Below are 26684 nucleotides of genomic sequence, written 5' to 3'. Positions count from 1 at the left end.
AATTGAATTCTTTGTGCTTCTGTTTTTTGTTGCCAAGTCTTGGCAAGGAATTCGCTTCTGTTGTGTTGAAACGACTAAATCCATTTCTACTCAAAAACTCACACTTAAGAAGGAAACCAGCACTTAAATTTTTTGTTCTGGCAAATGCAGTGCTGGCCATAAGTTTTCTTCTGAGAGCTGAGGAATTATTTGGACTGAAACCATTTTAATTCGCTGTCACCGCAGGTTAAGATTAATAATTCTAGCAGTGGCTGCAGTGCGGTTTAGAGGTGGCTTACACATACTCACATGCTTAATCATTTATCAATGAAATATTGTTGAAACTGCAATATCAGCTTATTTGTGCCTCAACATTTCTGCTTTAAATTCCTACCTGATTGACTCAGGATTTAACTCAGATATATAGGAGTATCCACTCCTTTCTTTCACACTGAGGACAGTAATTGTGATGATGGGGCTAATGATGAGGTGTCACCCCACACCCTTTGTTTTTTTTTCACCATTGCAGGTGAGGAGCATGAGGTGGACCTGACTCAGATAGTCGGCGTGCCTCTGCCTGCTGCGGTCTCCTTTGTAAGCGGCTTCGAAGGCTTCCCTGCCTATCTGTTTGCCGAGGAGGCCAGCGTGGGCCGACCGGCACAGAACTTCCTGCCGGAGCCGTTCCCGCAGGACTTCTCGGTCCTGGTGACGGTGCGGCCCTCGTCGGACGAAGGGGGCGTCCTCTTCGCGGTCACGGACTCGTCGCAGCAGGTGGTGCAGCTCGGGCTCAAGCTGTCGCCCGTGGAGGATGGGGAGCAGACGCTGCTGATCTTCTACACGGAGTCGAGCACTGCCGACACGCGCATTGCCGCTGCCTTCCCAGTAAGGGGGGGGTGGGTAGAAGGGGGGGGGGGGACGGGTGGGGGGAGGCGGCCCCCTGTGCCACATGCATAAAAGTTCCTCACAGAAGCTTCTTTTTTTTTACATCAATAAACAAAGTTCACTAAATATCAGCTACATCCTCTATTAGCGCAAATTGTTTTTTTTTAATCACAGTGAATCACAACTCGGTACAAGAATCCAACACGAAGTTGTTTGAGGTTTTTCACTTGAGGTGACGGAGCACTCCTATAATTTCTTGTGCACACCACTGCTGCCAGAAGGGCTTCCAACTCGAGGAAGCCCTAGGGTATTTGGCCTATAATAATCGGTTTCTTACCCTTTTTTCTGGCAAAAAATACTGATACCTTTTTACAAAGAATCATGTTTGCATTAACCACAATACCTGCGGTCAAAATGCAAAAAAACCACTTGCTACTGGCAAAGGTGGCCTTATGAGGTATTTGGCCTACTCTACTATGCTGGCCAGGCATCTTGGAAAAAGGGGATACCCACACTTTACCCCATATTAATCGCACTGTAAATTAAAAACGAAGGTACTCGGTCTGAAGGACATGTTGTAAAAATGAAAATATTTCTGCTCGTGATCGTGATGCAGGGCAACAGGCATGTTTTTGATGTCCCGTTGATATTTTTATTCATTTAATAATTTATTGCAGGCTCTTTAAAATAAAGCAAGCTTGGGAAGTTGTATCATTTTCTGGTCGTCCGCAGCCACCCTTGTTAAAAAGACAAAAGCGCTCATGCACGTGTCCCTGGTGGTTTGCGCGCTACAGCTTCCCGTGGCGACGAACCGCTGGGTGCGAATGGCGGTGTCCGTGGACGGCGACACGGTCTCGTTCTACTTCGACTGCAAACTCGTCGAGCGGTCGGCCATCGAGCGTTCCAGCAATCCTCTGGACATCGAGGAGGAGGCCAACGTGTTCATTGCGCACGGTGGCGATGCTGACTCCGACAAGTTTGTGGCAAGTTTGGCTGGGCCTCTGGCCAGAGAGCTTTTTTTTTTTGCCACATTTAAACCGTGCAACTTCCACTTTGCTCCGCAATCAGCCGATAGCTCATATGGGCAAGGTTAAGCGTGGAATCCATCCCATAACCCCACTGGTACCCCACATGATCTCATGGACTTATCCCAGCAAAGAGAGAGAAAGAGTTAGTAACTGAGTGTAAATAGCATTTTCATTTCAAGGAAGTTTGATATGGTATACATTTTTTTTAATCAAGAAATTTAAAATAGCCGATAATACAGTAAATGGTCGCATATCCGACTCTCGCATATCTGACCTGAACAACTAACTGCCCGTACCCAAATGGTACCTGTGCACGTTGTAACTGTAATTTTCTATATATGTTCACATATCTGAACTTTTCACATATCTGCCTATACCTCAGTCCGCAGGGAGTACTGGAGCACATTCATTGGCCTTGAAAGGGCAATTAAAACAAAGGCATATATTGTTAAACACTGTTGGCACGGTTATGTTGGCGACAGCCTGGCGGTGTCAAAGGAGGTAACAGGAATTTAGGAAATGTTTTCTGGGCTCGGAGCTTGTAGAGGCACAAGTGAAACAAATCACTGCTTTCTTGTTGCTGGTGTGAATACAGTGGCTGCATTGAATGACCACTTTGAAAAGGAACTGTGCGGAGAGCATTCTAAGAGCTTGTGTTGGTACAGGATTGACCCGTGGGGGCAGAGGGTGTGAATGAGGAAGGATTTTAAACCTTCGCATGTTACCCCCCCTGCTGAAAAACGTGGTTCCCAACGCATGAAATATCCCACATCTGTTGGGCAACCTCACAGCCCGTGCATAATGGCGCAAGTGTTGAACATCCAGTTGGGAGGGAAGCACCATTATTATACGAGTAGCAGAGAAAATGTTCCTCTGTGGGATTATGCTCCGTCATCCCGCTCACAAGAAATCTGGCTTTGTGCGGTTGCTGATCCCACCCCACCCCCGCGGCATTGCAATGCTAGGCGAGAACAGAATCCTCTTGTTAATTTGAAATCTGGCCCATGGAGAGGTGGATTTGGGGTCAGGAAAATGCTTTTGATTGGATCCCGCCGTGTGGTCCTAACATCGCTGCGAGGTTTCCGGTGTCTTGTTTACCTTAGCGATTTTTTTCCAGGTATTCTTTTGCAGGTATAATTTTGATATGCTTCAGTATTTCCTGAATAATTAACATGAACGATAACACATAGTGGTGACTGGCTATGGCATTTATGCAGCTGGGAGAGGATTTGCTTCATTGAGATGGGCGAAGGTGGGCTCTTGGGGCATGGGGTAGGGCAGAAAAGGGCACCAGGAGATTTAGGAAATGGTGACATTTGAGAAATATCTGCAGGAGGTGGAAAGAGGAGAGATGAAGCATTAATATTATAGTAATTCAGACTTTGCCGGGTCTGGCGATTTTTTTTCCTGCTGACAATTTTTTTAAAACAGTGGCTTTGAGATGATGCTCACCCTGATATTATTGGGAAATCCATTGTGCGGCAGCATGTGTTTAAAAACAAGCTTGTTCAATCAGTAACTAGCGTGCCACCGGGATAAAGGAAGTGAGATTGAGGACTTGCTGTAGTCGCTGTTGCTGCTCTTTGTGCTGCTTTGGAGTTTTTTTGAGCTTAGTCCCTCCCTCAAGCGGGACAAATGCTTATGCAGCTGGCTCGTTTTCTGCCCCTTTGATGGATGCAAGAATAATAATAGTAATTCATTACATCCTTGCTGTTGTACGTGGGTGGTACGTTTGACCCTTTAAAAAATTTTCACTGGGATTCCAATTGATACTGGCAGGGCTGTCGGGGAAGCAAAGCTGTCTTGTTAATCTTTCCTAGAATGCCACGAGAGTTGCTCAGGGAGGCAAACTAAGATGCCTTCGTCATAAAACAATCGAATTGTCAATTGAAAGGATCCTCAAAAAAAATCTGAAAATGTATTCCTAAAAAATTACAGAAAGATCTGTGAAAGGGTGAAAATTACGCGTCTAAAGAATCATGTAAGAGCCATAGCAGTTCAGATACTACCTAAAATAGCTTGTTTGTTCAAAATAGTCCTCCACTTACATAGAATGTATTTGTATATAACATATTGTAATAATACAACTCAAATAAAATACATTGTACAGATTTTGCCATAAACGCACATTTGAGAGCTTCTGTTTTGGGCTCTCAAGTCTCATACAGGAGCCACGTATGGGACAATACTCCCTAATATCCACAACTCCCCACTCGGCCTCGCTGATTCTCAGCATTAATACTCTTTGATTGACTGACAGTCGAATGCATCAAAGCAAAAATACGATCTCAATGCAAAATTCCGCTCATGCATCCACTCATAGTCTTGCCCCTCGCATAATGTCTCAACTAGAAAACAAACCCGCATACTTCCCCAGCGATCCACACGAATGTAGAGAGTGATCCCCAGTGGCTTCTGGTTTCCCGGCTCCCCTGGGAAGGATGGTTTTCTCGTGCCCGAGGGCGTCTGGTCGTTGGTGGGACCAGAGAGGGGCATGGGAAAATAAGTGGTTTTGTTTATAGGCTCAGAGGCTCTGGTCAGCAGGGGTTACCTTTCAGCTGTGATTCAAAGAATAAACACTTTTGGAAAGATAAACCAGCCAATTGCAATTTTATTTTCAGCACGTGAAATGTTAAGTGTTTATACCACGTAACACAAGTCCATTGCAATGTAAAAAATAAATGCTCCAAAATTTAGCAGTATGAGAGAGGATGTTCGAACGGAAAATAACGCGTAACCATTGTAAAAATGTTAGATTGTCAGTTTAAATATTCTTTGCAATTTAGAGCCCTTTGTCAATCCACTGCTGGATGAAGGTCATGACAGTCATGGAAGTAATTTGACCATACTTCACCACTCTGATCCATGTGGGTTGATGAAGGGGTGGGTGGAGCCAGGATTGGTTGAGATCTTACTCGCTACTAATGTTAGCCATGGCTATGAATTGAATGTAAGTGTCACAAGCGAGGCTGTAAACACACTTTGCTCTTGTGCCGTCTTTACACAGGGGGCCATCCAACAGATGCTCATCCGGCCTGACCCCAGTGCTGCTGCAGAGCAGTGTGCCGACGATGACGACCGTGAGGTGAGAGCGAGTAACCGGGCAGCCTGGCGTTGAGCAGGCTCACCATTGGCCTCATCCAGACAGGCCTGATGGTTTGAATCAACAACTGCAATGAGATCTGGTCAATACGTGGCATACACTGTGAAGGCGGTCGAATACAAATGTTATGCACTTTCAACGTTACCGTGCTTACAGTCCCATTTTATATATTAAGTAATTATTTTCATTATTTATAGACCTTAGTAAATCCACAGGTAGTTGAAGGCCTCGCCATGTTGCGTCTGTCACGGGGTGTGGTATAACCATACTTCACCGTGCTGGCCTATGTGGATTGGTCAAGGAGTGCCCAGAATGGTTTTGCATGTATCACTGATGTTAGCAGTGGCCAGGAATTGAACTTAGGTCACTGTGTTGATAATGCAGTGCGTTATCTACTGCACCCACCACTCACCAACCTGTATATGATATTATTTCTACCAATTATAAACAACAAGTTGTCATCAATCTTAAAAGAACAAGCTGTTACTCTTACGCAAATAGGATCTCACGTAAAATATAAAAAATAAGACACGAATTACACCTGGCAATGAAACACACTGAGCTAAAAGCAATTATCCAGGCTGAACTAATAGAAGAGCACACACACAAACACAATTATCTGAGAAGCCAAGTGCAAATATTCGTGTGTTTATTCTGGGTCTATTTTTGAATGCAAACAGGGCTGTTGTGTTTACTGTATTCACACATCACACAGGTACATTCCTCAAGAGACGCTAAGCGGGTGAGTGATGGAGAAAAAACGATGGCATAACCTCTGGTGTGTTCCAGATCGTAGTGGCACTGTGGTCTGCTATTGGACTCTGATAATTGTCCACCGCATGGGTGGTCCGTGGAGGTGGATTAACAACAATTGCATGCTGTTGCATAAAGATTGACAGTCAATCTTCATGCAATGACTTACCTCTCTGGTGGGTTTTTTTTGGGTGTTAAGGTCACTTTTCTTAAACTCTGTCTGGGAATGCAAACAAGACCTATTGTAGACCGTGTATTTGCACAATATGTCGTGCATGTCCCAAGAAAACACACTCCAAAATGTAGTTATTCTGATCAGCTTAGCGCTGGCACGCTGGAATGCGACGGTTTTCTTTGTGTCGCTCGGAAATCCCCACTTTGCTTGGTGCTGCAGGCATCTGGTGAGGAGGGCAGTGGATACGACGACGGGGATGGAGAGAGCGAGGAAGAGAGCGAGGAAGACGTAGAGAGTGAGCACGATCATAGCGAGACCGGGGGATCGGGGAACGTGGAGACGGTGAGCTGCTTCTGCACCCAATATTTAGGATTGCCACCTGTCCTTGGTTTCCCAGGACAGCCTCACATCCTGGCACATTGAATGTCCTGATTGTTGGTTCTCCCCTCCTCTTCTGGAATTGTGATATATTCTTCCCATGATATGTCCTGCTTTTTTGTACCCCAGAGGAGGCAAACCACCAATCTTACCATATAAAATCTCCCCAGCCACACTCTTGCAAGACATTCACAATAAAGTCTTCCTGTGTGGGAGCACCACAGGAATTTATCACAAATAGCACACAGCCTATTTGCCCTCATTGACTGTATGAAATGGCTTGTGCGGTAAGTAAGAAAACTCAATATCTGAGAATTTAGTGTAGTCTGTTATAAAGTGGCTATTTTCCATTTGCTCGTTGGTGAAATGCTATTTCCAGCTGGCAATTGGTTATGGGTTTTCTGCGGAGACCGTTTCAAGGGCAGTGGTTATTCTGCCCCCTTGAGGATCATTGTATTATTACAGTACCACACAGTCATCGGACAAAGACTTCCCAGTGTGAAAGTCTTAAAGTACTTTACAGTGTTTGGTTCCCAAGCATTACAAGTGATGTGATGTGCTTGTAACGTAAGATTTTTTTTTACTTCAATTGAAGTTTACCTGAAGCTTGTGCTAATCGCATCCATACTGCTGGGTTGACAGACGTGGGGAAATTAATTAACGTGCCCATTCTTTCAATTGCCATGCCAAGAAGTCGAACCATTGACCTATGAATTACAAGTCCAATGTGCGAACCATTGCATGACCAAAGCATTCACGTTATGAAAGTACACCGTACTATACCCATGCAGTAAATGCTATATTGAGGTATTTTAGCTGATGTATGGCCTCGCATATTATAATTACTGTATCATTTATTTACCGCACAGGTGACGCGCCACCCCAACCAGCAGCCAATAAGACCTCCCCCCACCATGGCGCCCGAGAGGAGAAGGCCCAGACCAGGCCACGACGCCCGGCTTCGGCCAGAGTCAGACTCTCGCTCCAAGGTGGAGGCCCATCCTCCTCTCAAGGAGGACACACAGCCAGCACGGGAGGAGGCAGCCATTGTGTCAAGCCAACCTGGAGAGGCGCTTTTGAGGAGGGAAAAAGGGGAGCATGGAGAAAGTGGCAGCCCTGGACTTAAAGGCCAGAAAGGTGAGCACGTGGAGCCCGAGCCATCGAGCTGATGGCTGAAGCTGTAAACTGTCCTGGGTTTGGCCTGGACTCTACACTTTCAGAAAGGCTGCCACAGTGTCCTGAACAATTTGTAGAAAATGGGGATTTTGTCTTGGTTGGCTCAAGATTCGAGCAAAAGGGTGGAGCTACCTTCGTAAGTTCGTGGGGTTGGGGGGGTATAAAGAGTAGGGGGCGGGGACAATATCAATGCGGACACCCTACAGTGTGGCGGTGCTAGTGATTGTGTGGATGTGGCGATATAAAGGTGGGTGGGGCTTGTGGAAGGAGGGACTTGTCAGCTTGCCCTGTGGCACGGTTGACCCTCCCGTAAATTTGGTAGCTTTAATTATGCCCATCAGACATCTTGTGTCTATCACTTAAGAGTCCTTGTTTACACGATGAACTGCTTCCATTTTGTAGGCGAACCTGGTTCGGATGCCTCTGAAGGTGGAGCGACTCCTGGCTTGCGAGGCCCTCTTGGTCCAACAGGTGGGTATTGGGTTTCCAATTCACTATTTTTTGTTCAAATAAGTGCCATTTATATATTTAATAATCGATGGAATGAATAACAATGTATATCTCCTTCAAAATAAACGTAGCCTACTTAAGAACAGGATATAAATGTGTACATCCTTTTTATTTTGTTCTATTGTAAACATTTGCTGCATGTAACAGATTCTATGCCATTGCATGCAGTTACAGTCAAGACACTACTATAAACACAACATGTACACAACACCATTAGTCGCCTGAAATAAGTAAGTCAATAAATATTCCATTCTGGAAAATACAATGCTTTAATTAACTCGCACAAATAAAGTTTGATTCAAGTGGTTTCCCCTGCTTGTTTTTTTTACGGAGCACCCACTGATTGAGAAATCGATGCGGGGAGAAGCTGCGATGATATACTGCAAGTGGGACCTGGATGACCCTGACACTGGCTGGCCTCTTTCTCTCGTGCTTCACAGGTTCTGGCGGTGCCAAGGGTGAGCAGGGGGACACTGGTCTGAAGGGCGACGTGGGAGAGAAGGGCGATATTGGCACTCAGGGTCCACCTGGGCCCAAAGGAGACACCGGCATCATGACGGGTGACGTCGTTCCTGGAACCAAGGGAGAAAAGGTACCCCCCCCCACCCCCCACGAATATTACGGTGAAATTCCTCTCATTCTATGCTTCTATTATTGACTCTTCCTTTCATCTGCATGCGTCGAGTCGTCCCATGATGAGGCGCTTATTTAAGGAGTAGAAGAGTCTCATATTCTTGGTTCTTTCGGTAAAGTTACGTAGAAGGGAAATAATAAAATAATAAAAATTTAACATAATAAGATACAATTCTCATGAAGAGTCTCCTTGAAATGGTGGCAAATGTATCCTATGATCTGCACTTATATGCGGGTAGAGACTCGTTGGAAGTGGTATCCCAGAAGTACCAATTGCAGCACATTTATTTGTTTTCTTAGTCAAGAAGAGTGACTGTGTAAGTGGCGACAAACTCATCCTGCTCACAGTTATCTGCAGATTGCCACGTAGATATCAGGAGTAATTTTTGCAATAATAGGATCCCCCAATAATGCCCTGACATCATCCTTGAACAGAGGTGTTTTGCTGGAATGCATTCAAATAAATATATTTATTTATTCGTTATTGTTTCCACTACTAATCATTTTTTTATATATATTTGCAGGGTGACATGGGAGATCCTGGTGTGAAGGTAATTTCTTAAGCTTCGTAATGTTATTGATCGGCAATCATACTGACACATGGTGCAGGACGTTAAGTCATTGTAAAGGTGTTCCCCTGTGACAATCATATAAAAAAAATACAAGGACAATTATGTTTCCATTGTTTATAGTGCATGTTATATAGGTGTTCAGTTTCATACAAAACTCTCATACAGTAATAGTTTAATGCGCTCAATTGGTTAACTGTCATTGACACGCAATGTACATATAACATGTACTATCAATACTATAAATATACTGCTGGATGAAGACCTGCCCACGATTTTCGGGTTGTTTGGGTTATATGACCATACTTCACAATGCTGGTCAGTGTCTGGGTTGGTGAATGAAGGCTGAGAGCAAAGTACAGTCAACAATATAATTTTCTTCCTTGCCTACCGCTGCCCACACGCAGGTGTCACGGGCTTCTGCGTAGCGTAGCAGCCTATGCATTGTGGTCGTTCATCCAAGCACTATCCAGACTAAAGCCTGCTTAGCTGAGATTGGGCACATTCTGGATAATTTGGTTATAGATGTGTGTATTTTTACAGCTCAACTTAATGCTCTATTCTTTGTCATTCGTCATATTGGCCTAATTTCCTGCGCTCGGTCCCATTTTTTCCTTTAACATTTTTAGGGTGGAGCTGGTTTTGGCTACCCTGGGCCAAAGGGGGGCAAGGGTGACGCTGGGCCCCAGGGCCCCATAGGTCAGCCTGGCCTCCCAGGTCCCGTGACGTCGGTGGTGCCGCGAGGGGACGGCTCCGTCGCCCAGCTGGTGGAGGGCCTCGCTGGGCCCCCGGGCCCACCTGGCCCAGCTGGCCCATCTGGGGATGCTGGCGAACCCGTACGTGACCATTGCACAGTCCCTGTCAAAGTCCTCGTCACAGTCCTCGTTTCTCGTTTTACACGACTCTACATCATCCTCTGTTGTCATTTTTTTGCTTCACAGTTCATCGAGTTATATTTCCAAAGTCAAAACAAAGATTCTTGATAAATGTTGTTGTGAGATCTGTATTGGCCATTGTAATGATTTTGTTAGCAAATCAGAGATTGTTAATATACGTGTCATTCATACTTATGCCTGTTGTTTCTACGATCCAATTTTGGAAAACATCTTATTTTGCTCTGATCTATAATTAGTGTCATAGAGGTCTGTTTACCCTTTGAGAAGTGAGCATTAATTATATTTGTATTGTGTTCATTGCCAGGGTGACCCAGGAGAAGATGGTCTTCCTGTAAGTTATATAGCGCACATCATTATCATCACCATCCATGATCTTTCTACTGCTTAATGAAGGCTTCTCCAAGTTGTTTCCATCTCTCATCCCTCTGCGGTGGTCTTTCACTTGGCCATGATTGCTCTTCTGGCTGCTATTCCATTACCTGCCTTAACCATCATCCCTTCAACCAATGTGTCCTTCCCAAGTTCACTAACTTTTCTTAACAGATAAATGTGATGTCTCATATTTGGACTCAATCCCTGATCCATGTGTTTCTCTTTCTGTCTCTTGGTGTATTTCCCAGCTTGTAGCTGCCCATGCTACCTTGCACATTTAAGCTTTTGTAAAAAAAAAATGTGCCACTCACCATGTTTCTGGTGCATAAGTTACAGTGGGTAATATATATGATTTAACATTTCTTCTTTAGGTACCTTGGTTTGTTGCTTTTCATTGTCAAGTTCAGTTTTCCACTCTTCTTTATTTCATGATGTTGATCGTGATCCACCCTAAATAATACAAGTATACATATGCTGTGTTGTTATTCATTCATGTTCCTCCAGGAAATCTTTTCTTTTTCTTTCGCAAAGAATAGCATACACAAGAGTAAATAAATAACACAATAATAAATATTGCACAGAAATACACGTATGAACAGAATGCACCATGACGTCTGCTTGTTATAGACCCCTGTCACTGTTACGTGTTTGTTGTATTTTTTATATTCTTGTGCAGGGAGAGAAGGGTCCCCCTGGCTTTCCAGGAATTGCAGGAGATCCTGGTCTTAAAGGAGAAAAAGTGAGTCTATGTGTTAACAGAATCTATGCAAATTCCGTTTGAGTCTCTCTTTTTTTTGTCCCAAAGTGTGCTTGCTTTACAGGGATGTAAAAAAATGTATGTTGTGCAACTCGTATCGTCATCACAGGGTGAAACTGGAGTTGGAAAAGCAGGTCTCCCTGGGCCACCTGGTCCTCCTGGGCCACCTGGCCCGACAGGACGACGCAGCAGACTGGTAAGATCATCCTGTCCTGCCGCAATGGCTTTCGCTTGACCTCCGAGTACATAATAACTGGCAGCCCATTTTCAGCCCATGTTAATCCACCGCTGGCCTAAAGCTCCCCTCTTCCCCATGCCATGTTAGTCAAGGGGATTGTTTGATCATACTTTACCATAGTGGTCATTGCGGGTTGGCGGAGTTGGTTGGGCAGCATGAATTCTGGTATGAATCACCACTGATGCTAGCCTTGCCTGGGAGTCGAACTCAGGTCGCTGGGTTCATATTGCAGCACGCTAACCACTGCTCCACCGTGCCACTTGATCTCCCATTGCAGCATACAAATACAATGTGTTATTAGATGTAACGAGGCTACATAGGCTCAAATGAATGAATTAGCTGTTTTAATGAATGGGATTGATTACCTCAAGTTACTTGATTTTTAATGGAAACAATTTCCTCAACTAAATAACCGTAACCGGGGCCTTGAAACGACTCAGGCGGAGCGAACTGAGCTTTGAAACATGGCTCTGCCAAGTGCAGCTACATAATTGAGGCATTTGTGGAATCAAATTGGTCGTGGCTGGAGTGCAAGCAGTGTGCAAAATGTGGTTGGAGGAAGTGAACCTAGAAATTGATTTGACCTCTGAAGCTGCCCAAGTTAATTTGTGCTAATCACTGTTTAAATTTTCCTCAGAACCTTGGTGATGCCGAGGGGTCAGGTGACTCAGATGACGATGACACGGACACAATCCGAGTGAGGCTTTACCACTACACTTTCAATTCTTGCAAAATTGTTTGTGACAAATGTTGAATATACCTTGTGGGGTCTGCTAACAATATCAGGTGTTGCTATGAAGTGGCCAAGGATATGCCTGTATAGTATTGGATTCATCAGTTATACAGAACCGCAAAGCTAAAAATGTTACCCCTTGTATGTATGGGTTTTCTCCAGGCATTGTCGAGTCCTCCCACAAATGTTAAATACTCCTTAATGGAATTAGCCAAACGTCTCGGTGTAGAACCTTGCTTTTTAAAAGAGCCCAGTGAGAAAATAGTCTGTGAGACTTCCCAGTGACATTCAACCTTGGGCCAACGTTGGGATGTGGTTGGAACCATTGGCCCAATGTTGACCCAACGTTCTACTATTACAGGGTTTCGTGGGGCATAATTTATCATCAGAAATAATCAATCTACTGCTGGATGAAGCCCACCCCATGCCATCTCTATCCCTCGCCGTCCTGTAATGCAACAAACCACCCAGCACCTACTCACAAGCTGTTCTTATTGTTCCATCTCCGGGGCAGACATCCTTGGGAAAATAGATTATCATTACTATAGTTCCCAATGTAATATTATAGTCGTGTGAATCACCAGGAAGTAACGCTTGATGCCATATGTCATTATGTGACCCCTTGTGGCAGGGTCCCCGGGGTCCGGCCGGCCTTCCCGGGCCTCCGGGCTCTCCTGGTATTCCTGGGCCCCCTGGACAGCCGGGAAACCTGAGTTCCCTCACCGCATTGGCCGGCGTACCAGGAGCCAAAGGGGCGCCGGTCTGTTGTCTCTTAAGCTTTGCATTTGATTAAGCAGAGTGTTTTTGCAATTATAATAATAGTCTTGTTTCGTCCACTGGCCCCTTTGGGCCATTGGTGTATGACCATGTTCTTCAACCATATCTCCTTGCAATGGTATTTCCATCTCTTTCCACCTCTGCATCTTTAAACTGAGAACTTACATCCCGTCCAATCTGCATATGTTTTTTTTTTTTTTACCAAAACAATAACTCCATGTTTCTTATCAATGTGTGTTAATGAATCCAAAAAGAGTATTTTTCATTATTTGCAGCTAGATGATAGATTATTCCTTTTTAAAATTAAATGGTGCTTATGTAGACTAATATTACATTTTTTGAAAGAAAATTGTATAAATGTTTTAGTGAATTAGTGTTTCAATGATTATTACAGTTTTATTCTCAGCTTTGTGAGGCAATGCTTTTAATTTAGCAATTGCTATGTTCATATACACTTCAGAGTTTTACTGGAATTGATGTAGGGCTCCGAGGGTTGCCATTTTTTCTGTCTTTCCTAGAACATCCTCCTTTTGAGGTAGTTGTCTTGGGAAATTTGTACATCTTTCCAGGACATTAATTGTACAGTTGTTTTGTTTCATTTTTGCAATAACACGCCATTCAATATGATGCAGTTATTTGTAGCTCTTCTCTCTTACCATACTGTGAGATATTCTTCAACTGTCTGTCGGTTTTTTTGAGCCTCAGAGGTGGCAACTCCAGAGACTGCGTGCACATTCATGTTCTGTATTGGATCGTTCTCAGGGACCTGTGGGCCCTGCTGGGAAGAATGGACTTCCGGGTCAACAAGGGGTCAAAGGAGACAAGGCAAGTTTTCATCTTTGTGTGGTTACCGCAGTGTGCACAGTTAATAATACCCATGACAATGATGATGTTAAATGGATGATGTTGAGATATTTCTGCTTTGTATTTCCCCCCTCATAACAGGGACATAGCGGAGAGGCAGGAAAGGCTGGGCCAGTTGGGCCAAAGGTATGAAATTCATGCATCATGACTAATTTCAAAATTAACATGTTAATGATCTCCTTGGGATCAAATCGAGGCAGCCACTTGTGATTAAATTGAGTTCTCAAGTGTGGTGAGTTGATGATCTCTGCCTGGTCACCAATTACTGCACAAAATCTATTACTTTAAATTTGATTCTGTACTTGAGTTCCTTTGAGAACGTTCTATATTTTTTCTATCGGTGATACATCAAGAATTGCTGTCATTAGCAGAGCCACGGGGAAAGTGCTGCCTCCTATTGTGTGCATCAGAGATCACTTGAAGGGATCTCAGATGTAGCTCTGTGATATCCACTTACTTGGGCTGTTCTCGAGCACAAGTGGTTGCATTGTTCTGCCAGAGATCCGAATGGAATCTTTATTTCATGACATGATGCCAAAAACACACTTGGGATAACACTATGGGAAAAGACTACAATAAAGTTATTGATGTCTTTCAATGTTGAATCTTTTATTGCTTATTTTTGTGAAGCATGTGGAGTATATAAAGGGCAAAAATTGTCTGGCACATGATTCTTATTATAAGAACGTCCATGTTGCCTTCAGTTAGCTGTATGGTGGATATACTCAAAGCAGATATTTACCATACACTAACGTTTATTATATCTGAGCTTGTTAGCACATGTTCGTAATCCAGCACTTTGGAGGGAAGGGTTGATGGATCACGTAAAATGTGTTAGCCTTCTGGACCACGAGGTGGCCAAAATATGAAAATATGTCAGTCCAGCTCGTGGGTTTATTAACCCATCTGTGCGGACCAATGTGTTTCCCCTCCCCCACCCCCACCCCCATCTGTTTGGCTTTTCTTTGAATACTATAGTTTCCTCCCAAATGAAAAACACTCATTAAATATATTACTCAGACATCCAAATGCAGGGCCTAATTGGAACTCAATTAGGCTATATGTGTAATTAAACAATGTAGACAAGAGTTAAAATGAAAACAAAGCAACGTCTTTAATAAAGCAATTGGAAACATCTACGAGCACCGTTTTCACATGAAATGCATTTGAGAGGTATCCGGGTGACCCAGATGGCAGCACTAAACTGGCACTCCTGAGAACCTGGATTTTAATTCTAGCAGACGTAGTAAGTTTATGACCTCAGCCTGGTCACTGACTGAATGAAATCCTTAAAAATGTTTGTATTTTTTTCACTTTATTAAGATTGCATTCCAGCTTTAGCTATTCCAAAGATTTTTTGGTGGGCATGTAACAAAAAATATATTGTGCATTTAAATTTGTGCCCCTAGCTTGGATAGAGGCTCTTAACTAACTTCAGAAGTAGTTCTGTGACATCATCTTCCAGGGTTGATCTCTGATACAGGGTGATGAATGGTAAGCTGCAGTGTTCCAAGTGGAAATTAATTTTATTGTGACGAAGGCACAGATAGCACGATTACAATATAAATAATGAATAAAACATTGTTTTGAAAAGGCTTAATTTTGTATCACATAGTCTGTGTTACCACCACTTGCCATCACTGTAATCTCATGTGTTATCCCTCTCTTGTGCAGGGTGATGCTGGATCGCCAGGGTTGATGGGACCTCAGGGGGCCCATGGGCCACTGGGGTTGCCTGGCCCAATTGGACCTCCGGGTCCACCAGGGCCTCCCGCACATACCAGAGTGGGCTTATTTGAGGTGAGCCTCGGAGTGTGTGTAAGGTTTTTGCTCTGTATGTACCTGCCGATTAAGAAACACACGGAGCGGATGCATTTAAAGATCAGAAAGTCAGTTTGTAGTGAAACTATTCACCTCATTCGGTTGGCTTCCTTCACACTTACCTTGCTCATTTGCCACACAGAATTAGCTGATAATGCTAATTTTGAACATTTGAAAGCGTTCCTTAATATACATATTTTTGTTAATAAATATCTCTGAATTGTCTTGTTATACTATGGAATAAATTTAGAATAAATAATGTCCCTGTGTACTTAAATAGTGTTACATTTATATTGCAGATATTAATTACGTTATTCACATCAGAATGCATTTCATCAACATCAGCCAGAATAACTCCACAGCTGGATGAAGGCCACCCCAAGCCGTCACCATCACTCATGGTCCTTGCGATGTAACGATTGACCTAGCACCTGGAAAACCAGTTAATTTCATCACTCCATCTTCTTGGCGAACGTTCCCCCATGTTGGCTGCCCACCCCGTTGTTATTTTCGACAACTGGCCACACAATCCCCTCTAGCAACATGACCGACCCAAGCCCACGTGTTTTTTTTTCACAGTAAATATTATTTTGCTTGCCTAATGCATTGTATTTATCAAGCGTGACTCGTGTTTGTGCGTGGTTCCTAGGAGGAGGAAGGCTCTGGCGTTGGATCCAAATCCCGTGCAGGGGCTGCTGTGAGGGCCACACCCATGATCGCACGATAACTCCTGGCATAGGCATCACCATTACTGTACCACAAGTTCAGACCAATATCCTGACAGAAACAAAAAGTCATGTCCACCTGCATGGAAACAAAAATCACATCACTGATTATACAGTACATGTGGATGTATAGGGTCTTAGTACAACCGCATCTCCAGACGATGCACAAAAATAGGGGAGATAATTATTTTATAGCAGTTTGTTTACAGGCACAGGCACAAAGGAAGTTCTTTGGTCTGGACTTGAACACTGGCAGGGAGTCAACGGCACGGACTGGGGGAGGGCATTGCAGATAATGGGGGCAGCACAGGAGTAATGATCGTCTTCCGACTGGGTGAAAGTTGACAGGGCACTTTGACACAAAGCATGGTTTGCTGAAGCAGAGAGCCTGTGGATAGGAAGAGAGTGAGATGAGAGGAGAAAGGTAGGTACGAGTCCCAAAGAGGATTTTAAAGTTGTGAGCACAATCTTGAAATTGCTCCATGATTGGATTGGGAGCCATTGGAAAGATTTGAAGTATTGCGGTGATGCGGTCCCCTCTTTATAGGTGCAGATGAGAAATTTAGTAGCAGCAGCAGCAGCATTCTGTCTTAAATAACGGGACGTAGCTCAGAAAAAAGGTGCTTTTAAATTATGTGCTTGCACTTATAAAAAAGCAAGTACCAATGGTTATTGTTGGATAAAATGTGGTTATTGTTATAAAATGCCTACTGGTTAATCGATGTGGAAGCATCACTCCAGCGCACTTCACTGCACTCTTCGACAGAAACAAACTTTCCTTGCTTTAGCTCATCAAAACTTTGCCTTTCAATCAGAGTGATGTAATTTTAGGCAGTCCGTCTGGCCCAGGAAGAGACACTCTCAGCATTGATCTGCGGGCGAGTGTTGCGTTATCACGGCCATTGTAAAGCAGACCTGAGATGTGCTGGGCCATTCCAATGTTTTAGTGGACCTCCTAAAACACTCCATGGGCTCGAACATTCCCACTTCATTCCCCCAACCACCTCTATTCTCTCAATGGCCAGAAGGCAGCGATTTTAAATGAAAATAAATAACATTTTCGAAATGTATCACTGGCGTGTGATATGTAACACTATTGCTAAGATGCTTTTTTATATTCTTTTAAATATAAATGTCCGGATAATTTTTGCCGAAAAAAGTATTTATATATAATCTGATTTTGAACTATGCAAGGGACGTCATTTATTAACTCCTCGTGCCATTTCCACTTTGACGCCATGATGTTCCCGACTGCATCCAAGGGCAGGCCGGGTAAAACCTGCATGCCCCTTGGGAAAGTGAGCCGCGAAGCTCGGTTTGTTCCCCAGGCAGCCGTGGCTTACCAGGTTTGAAAACCAGACCAAGTCACTTCCCCGTGGTGTCAGGAACATGGCATGGGAGTGCGGTGGCATATAAAGAGTTAACAAAGGAATGAATCGAAAGCCAAATATGCTGACCTTGACTTGACGTAATGCAATGTTGATCTTTACTTATGACATTTATAAGCTGAGTTTCGGTGATGGTCGCTCAATGACTTTCTGTCAACCTCACTTTATAAAGAGGCTCATCACAGATCTTTATACATGAGTCAAACATTGAGACTGAAAAAAACATTACACCTGAACTATTCCATCATCTCTGGAATTGACATTCTGTAGTCCATTTGTGTTTATCGTTATCAATGCACTTCTAAATATTGCTCAGCTAATTCAGTACCGTGACTAACTTTTTTCACAGGGAGAACCAGGGCTACCTGGTCCAGTGGGACCATCAGGACTTCCAGGCCTCAGAGTAAGTCTGTCAAATTACATTTGTGTGGCTCAGAAAACTGTACCTCTTGATGTTTCGTGCATCATGCCACTGCTGCTTATAATTTGATTCATGACTCTACAATGAACTTATTTGGCATCTGCATGAAAACCCACTTTTTAGATTCAAACATGAAACATTTGGGAACATTTAAAAAACACCATTTGCTCTGCAATCTACGCAGTGCGAGTAATGCTTCATCACGTCCTGCCACATTGTAAGCATGAACGTGCCGTCTGCCTGTCAGGGTGAAAAGGGAGAGAAAGGGGACCAAGGCCCTCGGGTGAGTACCTTGGGTGAACATTCAAAGTGCAGCATGGGAGCAACCCATAACCCTGATGCTATCACATATATACAACTTATTTGGGATATTTTTTGCCACTTTTACCACTATGTGTGGTTAATGCAGAATTTATGCCTCGCCATAGCTGTCTTTTTTGGCGTTTTACAATCTTAATACCAGTATTATTTCCAGAAAGGAATTTTCTTCTTATTTCAATAATTATTTTAATTTTCATCGAGGCAGTTTGCACAGATATCTCGCTCGGGCATGCAATTGAACTCGCAGACTCCTACGGATGAGGTTATTGTTTAGATATACAGCTAAACGTGAGCAGCACCATTTTTTTACAAGTTGTTAGGCCCTTGTGACGGCTTCAATGTTACTGCACTATAGAAGTTGTCATTATTATTAAATTACTCTGATGGATGTTTCTGGGGGGTGGGACCTGAGGCTGGGGGATGATGTGACGCCACAGATTTTAAGTTGGAATACATCTTTGTCTTCTGTGTGAAGGCGCTATAGCTCAGGGGATAGGACAGAAGGAAGCTGAGTTTAACATTTGAACAACAGGGGTTAAAGTCCCTGCCTAAGATTCAGATGTAGCCATCTGCTACAGCGTTTCTCCACTGCAGTGACACAATTGTATACTTTTTAACGCATGCTATGGCATTTTTTTTAGTAAAACATGCGTGTTTGGCTTTTATGGAGAGTTTATTGTTTGCCCCCTCCCCCCTACACCCTCTGTGTGTTAAGTTCGGGGGCAATAACCCCCCCTCACCCCTCCCCCAATGGCGCTGCCCATGCGTGTGAATACGTACGAGCATTTAAGACAATCTTCCAACAGGGAGTCCCCGGGTTGGCGGGACCAATAGGGCCTGCTGGAGAGGAAGGCAATCCTGGGCTTCCTGGTCCCCAGGTAAGGGTGAGAGACATCTCGCAGAGGCCTCATTGTACTCTTTACATCGCTCGAGCAGGAATAAAACAATAACAACACTCAATATCAGCAATATTAAATGTGCACGTTGCTGAATATAATTATGTGTATTTTTTTTGCAGGGCCCTATAGGTGAAAAGGGCAACCAAGGGGAACAGGTAACAAAGAAGCCACGCTATGGATTATCACTATCACTAATTCTGGCATTTCTAAAATATCTTTGTTGTGGTGTACCACTCAACATAATGAAAACACATGAGCAAAATGGCAAAGGGAAATTCACCATGAGCATGTAATGGTAGTGATTCGATTTGCGCTAGGAGTTATGCTTTAATTTCTCGAAAAATAAGTGCTGATACAGCAGCACGGGGCTTAAGCGGGTTACAAGAATGAGGGCGACTGCACTCAGCATCTTTGCTCTCACGGCGAAGCTGCACTGGAACAACTGCACCCACAGTGACACATGACGAGTTCTCTGATGTGTTTTCGGGTGGTACCGTGCGCTGTTAGAATTGGGAAGCTCACTCTCTGCCTGGATCGTGGGAGAAGGTGAGTTTCTTAGTGCAGTTACTCAAGGAGCTCCCAGCAAGCGGAGCAAAATGTCAGGCATTTTACTGAGCAACACCAAGGTGCCATCCAAAATTACATCAGAGATATACGTCACAACCTATGCAGTAGAATGACGTGGCTGTTTATGCTACGCAGGTTGGCATGGCATACACTGACCTTAATTTTAAATGTGCTTGGTACGGATTTTCAATAAGGTGGATGTTAACTGCTTGCTCAGGAGTATCAGCTATTAGGCCTACATTGATTCACACCCTTGTCATTTGACAATTTGTCATGATTTGGGGTTTTCATTCGGTATTGCGGTGCGTTGTTGAACTGGCCAACTCTGTGTCACGGAAATAAGGATGCACAGGTTAATGTGGTTTGGCCACGTGCACCATATAAATTGTGACCGGCTGCGTAGAATGTACATGAAGTGGGTATCTAGAGGCCTTAGATCATATGTGGAGTGGCTGTCTAGATCACACCTAGAGTTGGTGCCATCTGGAAAGAACAGGCATCGAGGGAAAATCATGAACGGCTTGGAATCAAATGACCAATAATCTTTGGAAGTTACGTGTATCACAGGAAGAGGCGAGATCGATGATGACTGGCCAGGACCAATTGTAACATTTCTGTTCAACACAATTGACCAACAAGGCTGACTGTGACTGGCTGTAATTTATCACCTCCAGTAGCTGCAAGGGTCATGTGAATACAGTAAATGAAATGCAACATCATTGGAACCTCATTTGCCAGTAAAAAGATGATAATTGTTTTTTTCCCCTTTTATCTGGCAACAAAACTGACACCTTTTTTACGAGGAGTCATGTTTGCATAGACCACAATACCTGCAGTCATAATGCAAACAAACAAAAAAGTGCGCCTTTTGGCATCATCTGGTCCAACACCATGTGAGACTAGGCTCTAAGGAAAGCTGTCACGGGTGTGGACCAATCAACTTCAAGGACAGTGCATACATTATCAGAGTTATGTTTTTTGGTTGCATTATGACTGCAGGTATTGTGGTCTATGCAAACATGACTCCTCGTAAAAAAGGTGTCAGTTTTGTTGCCAGATAAAAAGGGTAAACAAACAATTATCGAAATGCAACATGTTTACGAATCAAAAATCATCTGTTCTCGCACCCAAGACTCGATGCGTGTATCACAAGCGTAAGAGCTTATTTTATTTCATGAATTAACACGTTGTTATGCACCCATCGGGCTATGGTGAAATTCCCTGTGCTGTGCCATCATCCTCGTGTCATTCCAGGGTGAAACAGGTCGTGATGGTGAGAGCATCATGGGGCCACGAGGCCTTCCTGGCCTCCCTGGGCCTCCAGGCCCAGCCCTACTCGAGGTACAACTGGAGAAAAGTGCCCATGATGTGTGCAGACTGAAAAAGTGTAGAAGTAGTTTTTTGTATTTATTCTGTTCTTTTATTTTTAATTCATTGACGTCTGGCCGCGGTAAGAAAGCAGATGTTTTATTACTCCAATCTCAAATGCATGTAATGAAAAACGAGAGCAGATTGCGGAGAAACGGACAACTGCCAGAGGGCAAGGGCTTAAGTGCAGGCAGGCACCACTTCCGCACAACTTTGTACAGAATTAAATATTTACGCGTCTTAAAGGTAGCTTTATTTCACCACAACAAAACTTAAACGGAATCATTGATTGATGCTTTTTTACCTCACGGATAACAGATACGTAACTAGAAACCCTATTGGCATGTAAACACAGTTACATTTATCTAAATTTGGGCTACGTTCAGGGTCACGCAGTCCTCATGGCACCTTATGGCACCTGGGCCTTAAGAATTCCCTGCTGCTGAGACTTTATTTTGTGAACGGTGTTGAATACCTGCTGATATTACATTCCAGAATTTTGTGAAAGGAATGAGGCTGTGAGTGTCATTTCGTTGCAGGGGCTGAATGACTTTGAGGGTCTTCTGGGAAATCTGAGAGGCCCATCAGGCCTGCCGGTACGTTACAATACATAGTTTTCCAGCTTGCGCGTATGTGTTTGTGCAGATCCTGCAAAAAGTTGTTAAAATTAAGAAATTAGAATTTTATTAAACCGCATCATCACAATGCAAGCCTCATGGTTGTGGAAACGTTTTGTTGAGTAGAACTGGGTTCATGAAATATCTTGTAGAATGTGCAAGATATCTCAGTATTTGATTAAGTCAGAGTTAACTCTGCTCGTGTGTCGTGATACATTAGATTTATTGGTGATTACTCACATTAAATGTCACCGATTTAATTTTTAGGGACCAGAGGGCCTGCCTGGACAAGCTGGTTTTCCTGTGAGTATTAATGATCAAAGACCAAAATTTGATCAAGTTTGAGATTATTTTGATATATATGATCAAGTTATTGTTATGCATATTTATATATAATATAAACACATTTTCATTGCATGGATTGCTTAAGTGTTTTTCACTGAAAAACTGTCAATCATTTGGTGGCTCACATGTTTTGTCTGTAGGGCCCTAGGGGACCCAAGGGAGAGTCTGGGCTGGACGGCTCAGCAGGTACCATCGGCCTGAAGGTAAGAGGGCTTCAGCAACGTATAATGATAACTCAGTGGTGGACTGAATTGCGTTACTGTATTACCATAAATATTCTCATTTGCATTAGTCTCAACAACAACAATGTTTCTAAATTATTTGTAATCATTATTTACAATATCTGTTCACGTGAGAAATATTTGAATTTATGAAGTGAATGTTTGTGAGCTTGAAGTAAACTACCATTAAAATATGTAAATACTTAAATGTAATAATCAGAGCGATATGTGTTTTGTATATCAATGGTTTCCTCAGTTTTTCGTCTTCCCGTCCTTATTTATCTCTGCTTCATATCTCTCTCTTTCTTCCTGAATATTCAGGGTGAGAAAGGAGATCCTGGTGGTTTGATCGGCCCAGATGGGTCTCTGCTTCCTGAAATGGCCGGCCTTCCTGGACACAGAGGGGAGAAGGTGTGCATCTGTGCTCGACTACACGGCTTGCGGTTCTCCACTTTAAAGATTCAACTTAGATATTTTGAAATAGCACGTATTGCGATTCACTTTGACTGAAAACACGTTTTTGTTCTGATACTGCAATGGAAAGTGGTGCCAAAGCACAAACCACATCAATAAGACTGCCCAAAACTATATTAGGTGACATTGGGGCAGTGGTCATTCTTCATAAGTGGGAATATTGTATCATAAACCCAATTTGGACTTCAGTTCATAACTCGTTAATATTTTTTTTTCTATTGTATACGTCATCACGTACTCAATTTGAATATTCATTAATTGTTGACAAAGAAGGAATCATATTCGTGCTTTACAATTAATCTTAATTTCTTCCCTTTTTTGTTTGTTTTGTTTTGTTTCCATCAAGGGTGACCCTGGCCCTGTGGGCCCAGAAGGCTTGCTGGTAAATCCGGAAATTGACCTTTGCACCACACCTCACTGCACCGACGCACATCATGTCTGGGATGTTGCATTGCAGTTTTGATGACTGAGTTTTTCTTTTTGTTGTCGCATTTTTCAGGGTCCTGTTGGCCCCAACGGCACGAAGGGAGAGATAGGCTTACCTGGCCGGCCGGTAAGGCTACTGATTACCTGTTTTGAGGGTGGACCATATTTGGGCTTTAAAATAATGTTGTCTTAGCTGTTGCCTTCACAAGAATTTGATGGAAATTGACGTGAGGTTGGTGTGGTAGTGACCTCGATGTTTATTTTCTGGACTGCATTGAACTATATATAAAGATTATCTTTATGCTGTAGGCAATATTCAATGCTTATGGACCTTTTATTCTGAATAAATCCCGATCGATAAGGAAAATAACGAGATGATAATAAGGCAGAGACATCAATCTATTTGGTTTTGCTTAAAGATGCATAAACTTCATGAATGACGTTTGACTTTTTTGCCAAAACAATGTGTGCACATGGATAGCATCCATTCAGGATAGGTTTAATTGCACGTAGTTTGGTATTCACAGGAGTGCATGTTTAACAAAAAAACGGTCTTGTTGTGCCAGGGCCGACCCGGGATGAATGGCTACAAGGGTGAAAAGGGTGAACCAGCAGACTTTGGGTTTGGGGTGAGTTTCATTGTTTTGTGTCGAAACAATATTTATTTATTCTTCAAAAAAATACACTGACCTCAATCGAATTAGCCCAGGTTGGCCGTGACCTCAGTCTAATGGGCCAGCTGGAAGAGATTCATTCTCTGCAGTGCAGTAGGGTTTTAAAACATGTCTCTTATATTTTTGGGAGAAAAAAATACATGTTAAGTAAAAATAAAAACACGGTTTTCTTCATCTGAAAAGAAGAGGTAATTTGGTTGAAACCGAAGGAGGGCAATTGGTCAATGAGTTAAGATCCTCATCCTCTCCAGAGCAGAGAAAATAACAGCAATGATAAAAATACCTTAATTATTTGTGTTGGATCGCTGACATGGCAACATTTAAATTGTTTTTACTGTAAGAATACATTATGACAACAGACTATTTCAATGGGAATTATAGTAGATGAATTGCTTTATATCATTAAATATCAATCACATATGTATACCATTGCATTATAGCATTAATCTCCACGCTCGCTTTTGTATTATGGTGTCATTTACCTTATGCGCCCACCACACGCATATGTCTTTATTCCCCATGATTGCCAATGCAATGTGACGTGCGATTGTTAACTTTCAAATGTTTCAGTCTGGCCCAGGCCCCGCCGGCCCCCCGGGTCCTCCCGGCCCTCCTGGCTCTCCTGGCATCACCGTGGTGAGTCTGCAACATATGTTGAATGCGATTCTGTCCCCAACCCGCCAAGACCCTAAAATTACAATTCTCAAGCTTTTCCGTTTTCGAAAGGCAACACTGTGTAAGTGCTGTCACGTCCAAGAGACAAGATCATTCGTCTTTAGTGAGCGGTATTAATGAAAAGTCTGTTTTAAGGAAAAGTAATCGCACATTAAGATGTCATTGTGATACCATAAAACAGGCATCAAAGTAGCAAAATTAGATGGCCGATGAGCGTGGATTTGTAAAATGTGGCTCAGTGTCTCGGCTTTGATTTATTTGCGCTGACTCTCATTACAGGTGGAACGTGGGCTGTCTGCATCACCACAACAGCACGGTAATAATTTTTTTTTCTTATTGAGATGAAGCTGTGTAAAATAAACATTTTTTTTATTTTATGTTTTTTGAAATCAGACTGACTAAACCGTTGTATATAAGTTGTGCAACGCTGTATATTTAATGAACATTTATACACAAACACATACGGCAGCAACACTTTTTGAGAAGTATTTATATATGTGTATGTATATAGCGACACAACAAGCCAATAGGACTGAGATACTAAACTATTTTATATATCACTGCATACAGATGATGACTTCTAAATATTTCCAACATAGTCAAATTTTTAACATCCAAAAAGATGTCAATCACCTCTCATATGCATATAATTCTGTATATATGTGTGTGCATGTGGGAGTAGTAGTGCAACGGTTAGGGCGTTGTGCTATGAACCTGGCGACCCGAGTTTTAATCCTGCTCACGTCCACCACCAGTGACGATTATCTTAATCGGTTCTGGGCCTCCCCTAGGTCGACTCAGCCTAAAATGAGTACCGAGTGCGATGTGTAAACATCGTCAATGAGGAGACAAAGGAGGCCGGGCGTGGTGCTGGCTACTCACCCTCTCATGTGCTCTGCCGGTCTTCATAGGTGCTGCTTGCTAAAAGCACTTGCTCAAACAGTCTGTCAAGGCTACATGGGGATTATGTCTTTGTTTATGTATGATATATGTGTGATAGGTCCCAGGGGGGATAGAGGCTTTCCAGGTTTGCCAGGAACCCCAGGGACCAAGGGAGAGAAGGGAACAGCTGGTTTTCCTGGTCCACCAGGTGAGTCCTCCAAAAAGCTATGATACTCAATGTTCCTTCTGCCTGGCTGTGTTTGAGATTGTGGTAATCAAGTGTTGTTGTTCTTGTTGTTTTTAACTATACCTACAGTACTCTGATTTGTGGAATTCTACATGTCAGTCATGCCCTGCAATATATCAAATTGGCTGACTAAATAAGGGTGCTATGGTGGCGAGATGTTAACTACCTCGCCTGGTATACAGGAGGTTGGTTGTGGGTTCATCTTGATCTCGACTGATGCCTGTAGTTTTTCCCACAGTCATGTGGATTTTTCTCCTGGTCCTCCAGTTTTTTTCCTTCCACATTTAGAATCAACGTGTTTGGCTGCTATAAATTTCCACACAAAACGCCACTTTGTTAAGTTACCATTCGTGGCCAGGTCACTTTTGAAAAAAGAGCTAAATAGCTCAGTGGACCTTAACTGGTAAAATAAAAAAAATATAATTTTATTTTCTCATTATGTTTTCTTTTACTTATCTGTTGCTTCTGCTTCCAAATTCTATTACTCCTCCTCTTCCTCTTCTTGCTGGGAGCTTCTTCAGGAACTGAAAATTCCTGAAGAAGTCACCTGCATTGTGCTGAACAACACGCGGTACAGCTTGAAAACTAATTTAAGTGCTTAACATTACAGCCATGGAAACCTATGTGATAGCCTATCTCAGTTTTGTGCCACATGTGAAATTTATTTCAGTTAAAAGAAGATGGAACTCAAACTCGTCTTGGACACAGATAGTTTGTGTGTGTATCCACAACATAATTGTTGTTTTAGCACGGTTGGCTACGTACGGTACAAAAGAAGTTCAACATAGAT

At 43.0% G+C, this 26684-nt stretch overlaps 1 protein-coding gene across 2 annotated transcripts in view; it reads left to right on the top strand.

The window, feature by feature from the left end:
- LOC144934473 (uncharacterized) overlaps positions 1-26684 on the top strand; it is a 96909-nt gene that overhangs the window by 53443 nt on the left and 16782 nt on the right. For both annotated transcript variants that reach the window (XM_078860272.1, XM_078860271.1), the window contains 33 exons: positions 509-861; positions 1656-1844; positions 4897-4974; positions 6140-6262; positions 7168-7435; positions 7877-7945; positions 8425-8576; positions 9142-9168; positions 9816-10022; positions 10387-10413; positions 11131-11193; positions 11321-11407; positions 12087-12146; positions 12814-12942; positions 13722-13784; positions 13905-13949; positions 15498-15623; positions 16294-16341; positions 18107-18160; positions 18426-18461; positions 19306-19377; positions 19518-19553; positions 21220-21306; positions 21873-21929; positions 22218-22253; positions 22436-22498; positions 22838-22927; positions 23337-23372; positions 23490-23543; positions 23983-24045; positions 24661-24726; positions 25045-25081; positions 25766-25855. In XM_078860272.1, the coding sequence (XP_078716398.1) occupies positions 509-861; positions 1656-1844; positions 4897-4974; positions 6140-6262; positions 7168-7435; positions 7877-7945; positions 8425-8576; positions 9142-9168; positions 9816-10022; positions 10387-10413; positions 11131-11193; positions 11321-11407; positions 12087-12146; positions 12814-12942; positions 13722-13784; positions 13905-13949; positions 15498-15623; positions 16294-16341; positions 18107-18160; positions 18426-18461; positions 19306-19377; positions 19518-19553; positions 21220-21306; positions 21873-21929; positions 22218-22253; positions 22436-22498; positions 22838-22927; positions 23337-23372; positions 23490-23543; positions 23983-24045; positions 24661-24726; positions 25045-25081; positions 25766-25855 (2991 nt within the window). The remainder of the gene's footprint in view (positions 1-508; positions 862-1655; positions 1845-4896; positions 4975-6139; positions 6263-7167; positions 7436-7876; positions 7946-8424; positions 8577-9141; positions 9169-9815; positions 10023-10386; positions 10414-11130; positions 11194-11320; positions 11408-12086; positions 12147-12813; positions 12943-13721; positions 13785-13904; positions 13950-15497; positions 15624-16293; positions 16342-18106; positions 18161-18425; positions 18462-19305; positions 19378-19517; positions 19554-21219; positions 21307-21872; positions 21930-22217; positions 22254-22435; positions 22499-22837; positions 22928-23336; positions 23373-23489; positions 23544-23982; positions 24046-24660; positions 24727-25044; positions 25082-25765; positions 25856-26684) is intronic.

This window comes from Lampetra fluviatilis, chromosome 10, assembly GCF_964198595.1.
Source record: "Lampetra fluviatilis chromosome 10, kcLamFluv1.1, whole genome shotgun sequence".
NCBI lineage: Eukaryota > Metazoa > Chordata > Hyperoartia > Petromyzontiformes > Petromyzontidae > Lampetra > Lampetra fluviatilis.
Note: the sequence above shows the minus strand (reverse complement) of the source record. Positions and strands in the feature narration are given on the sequence as shown.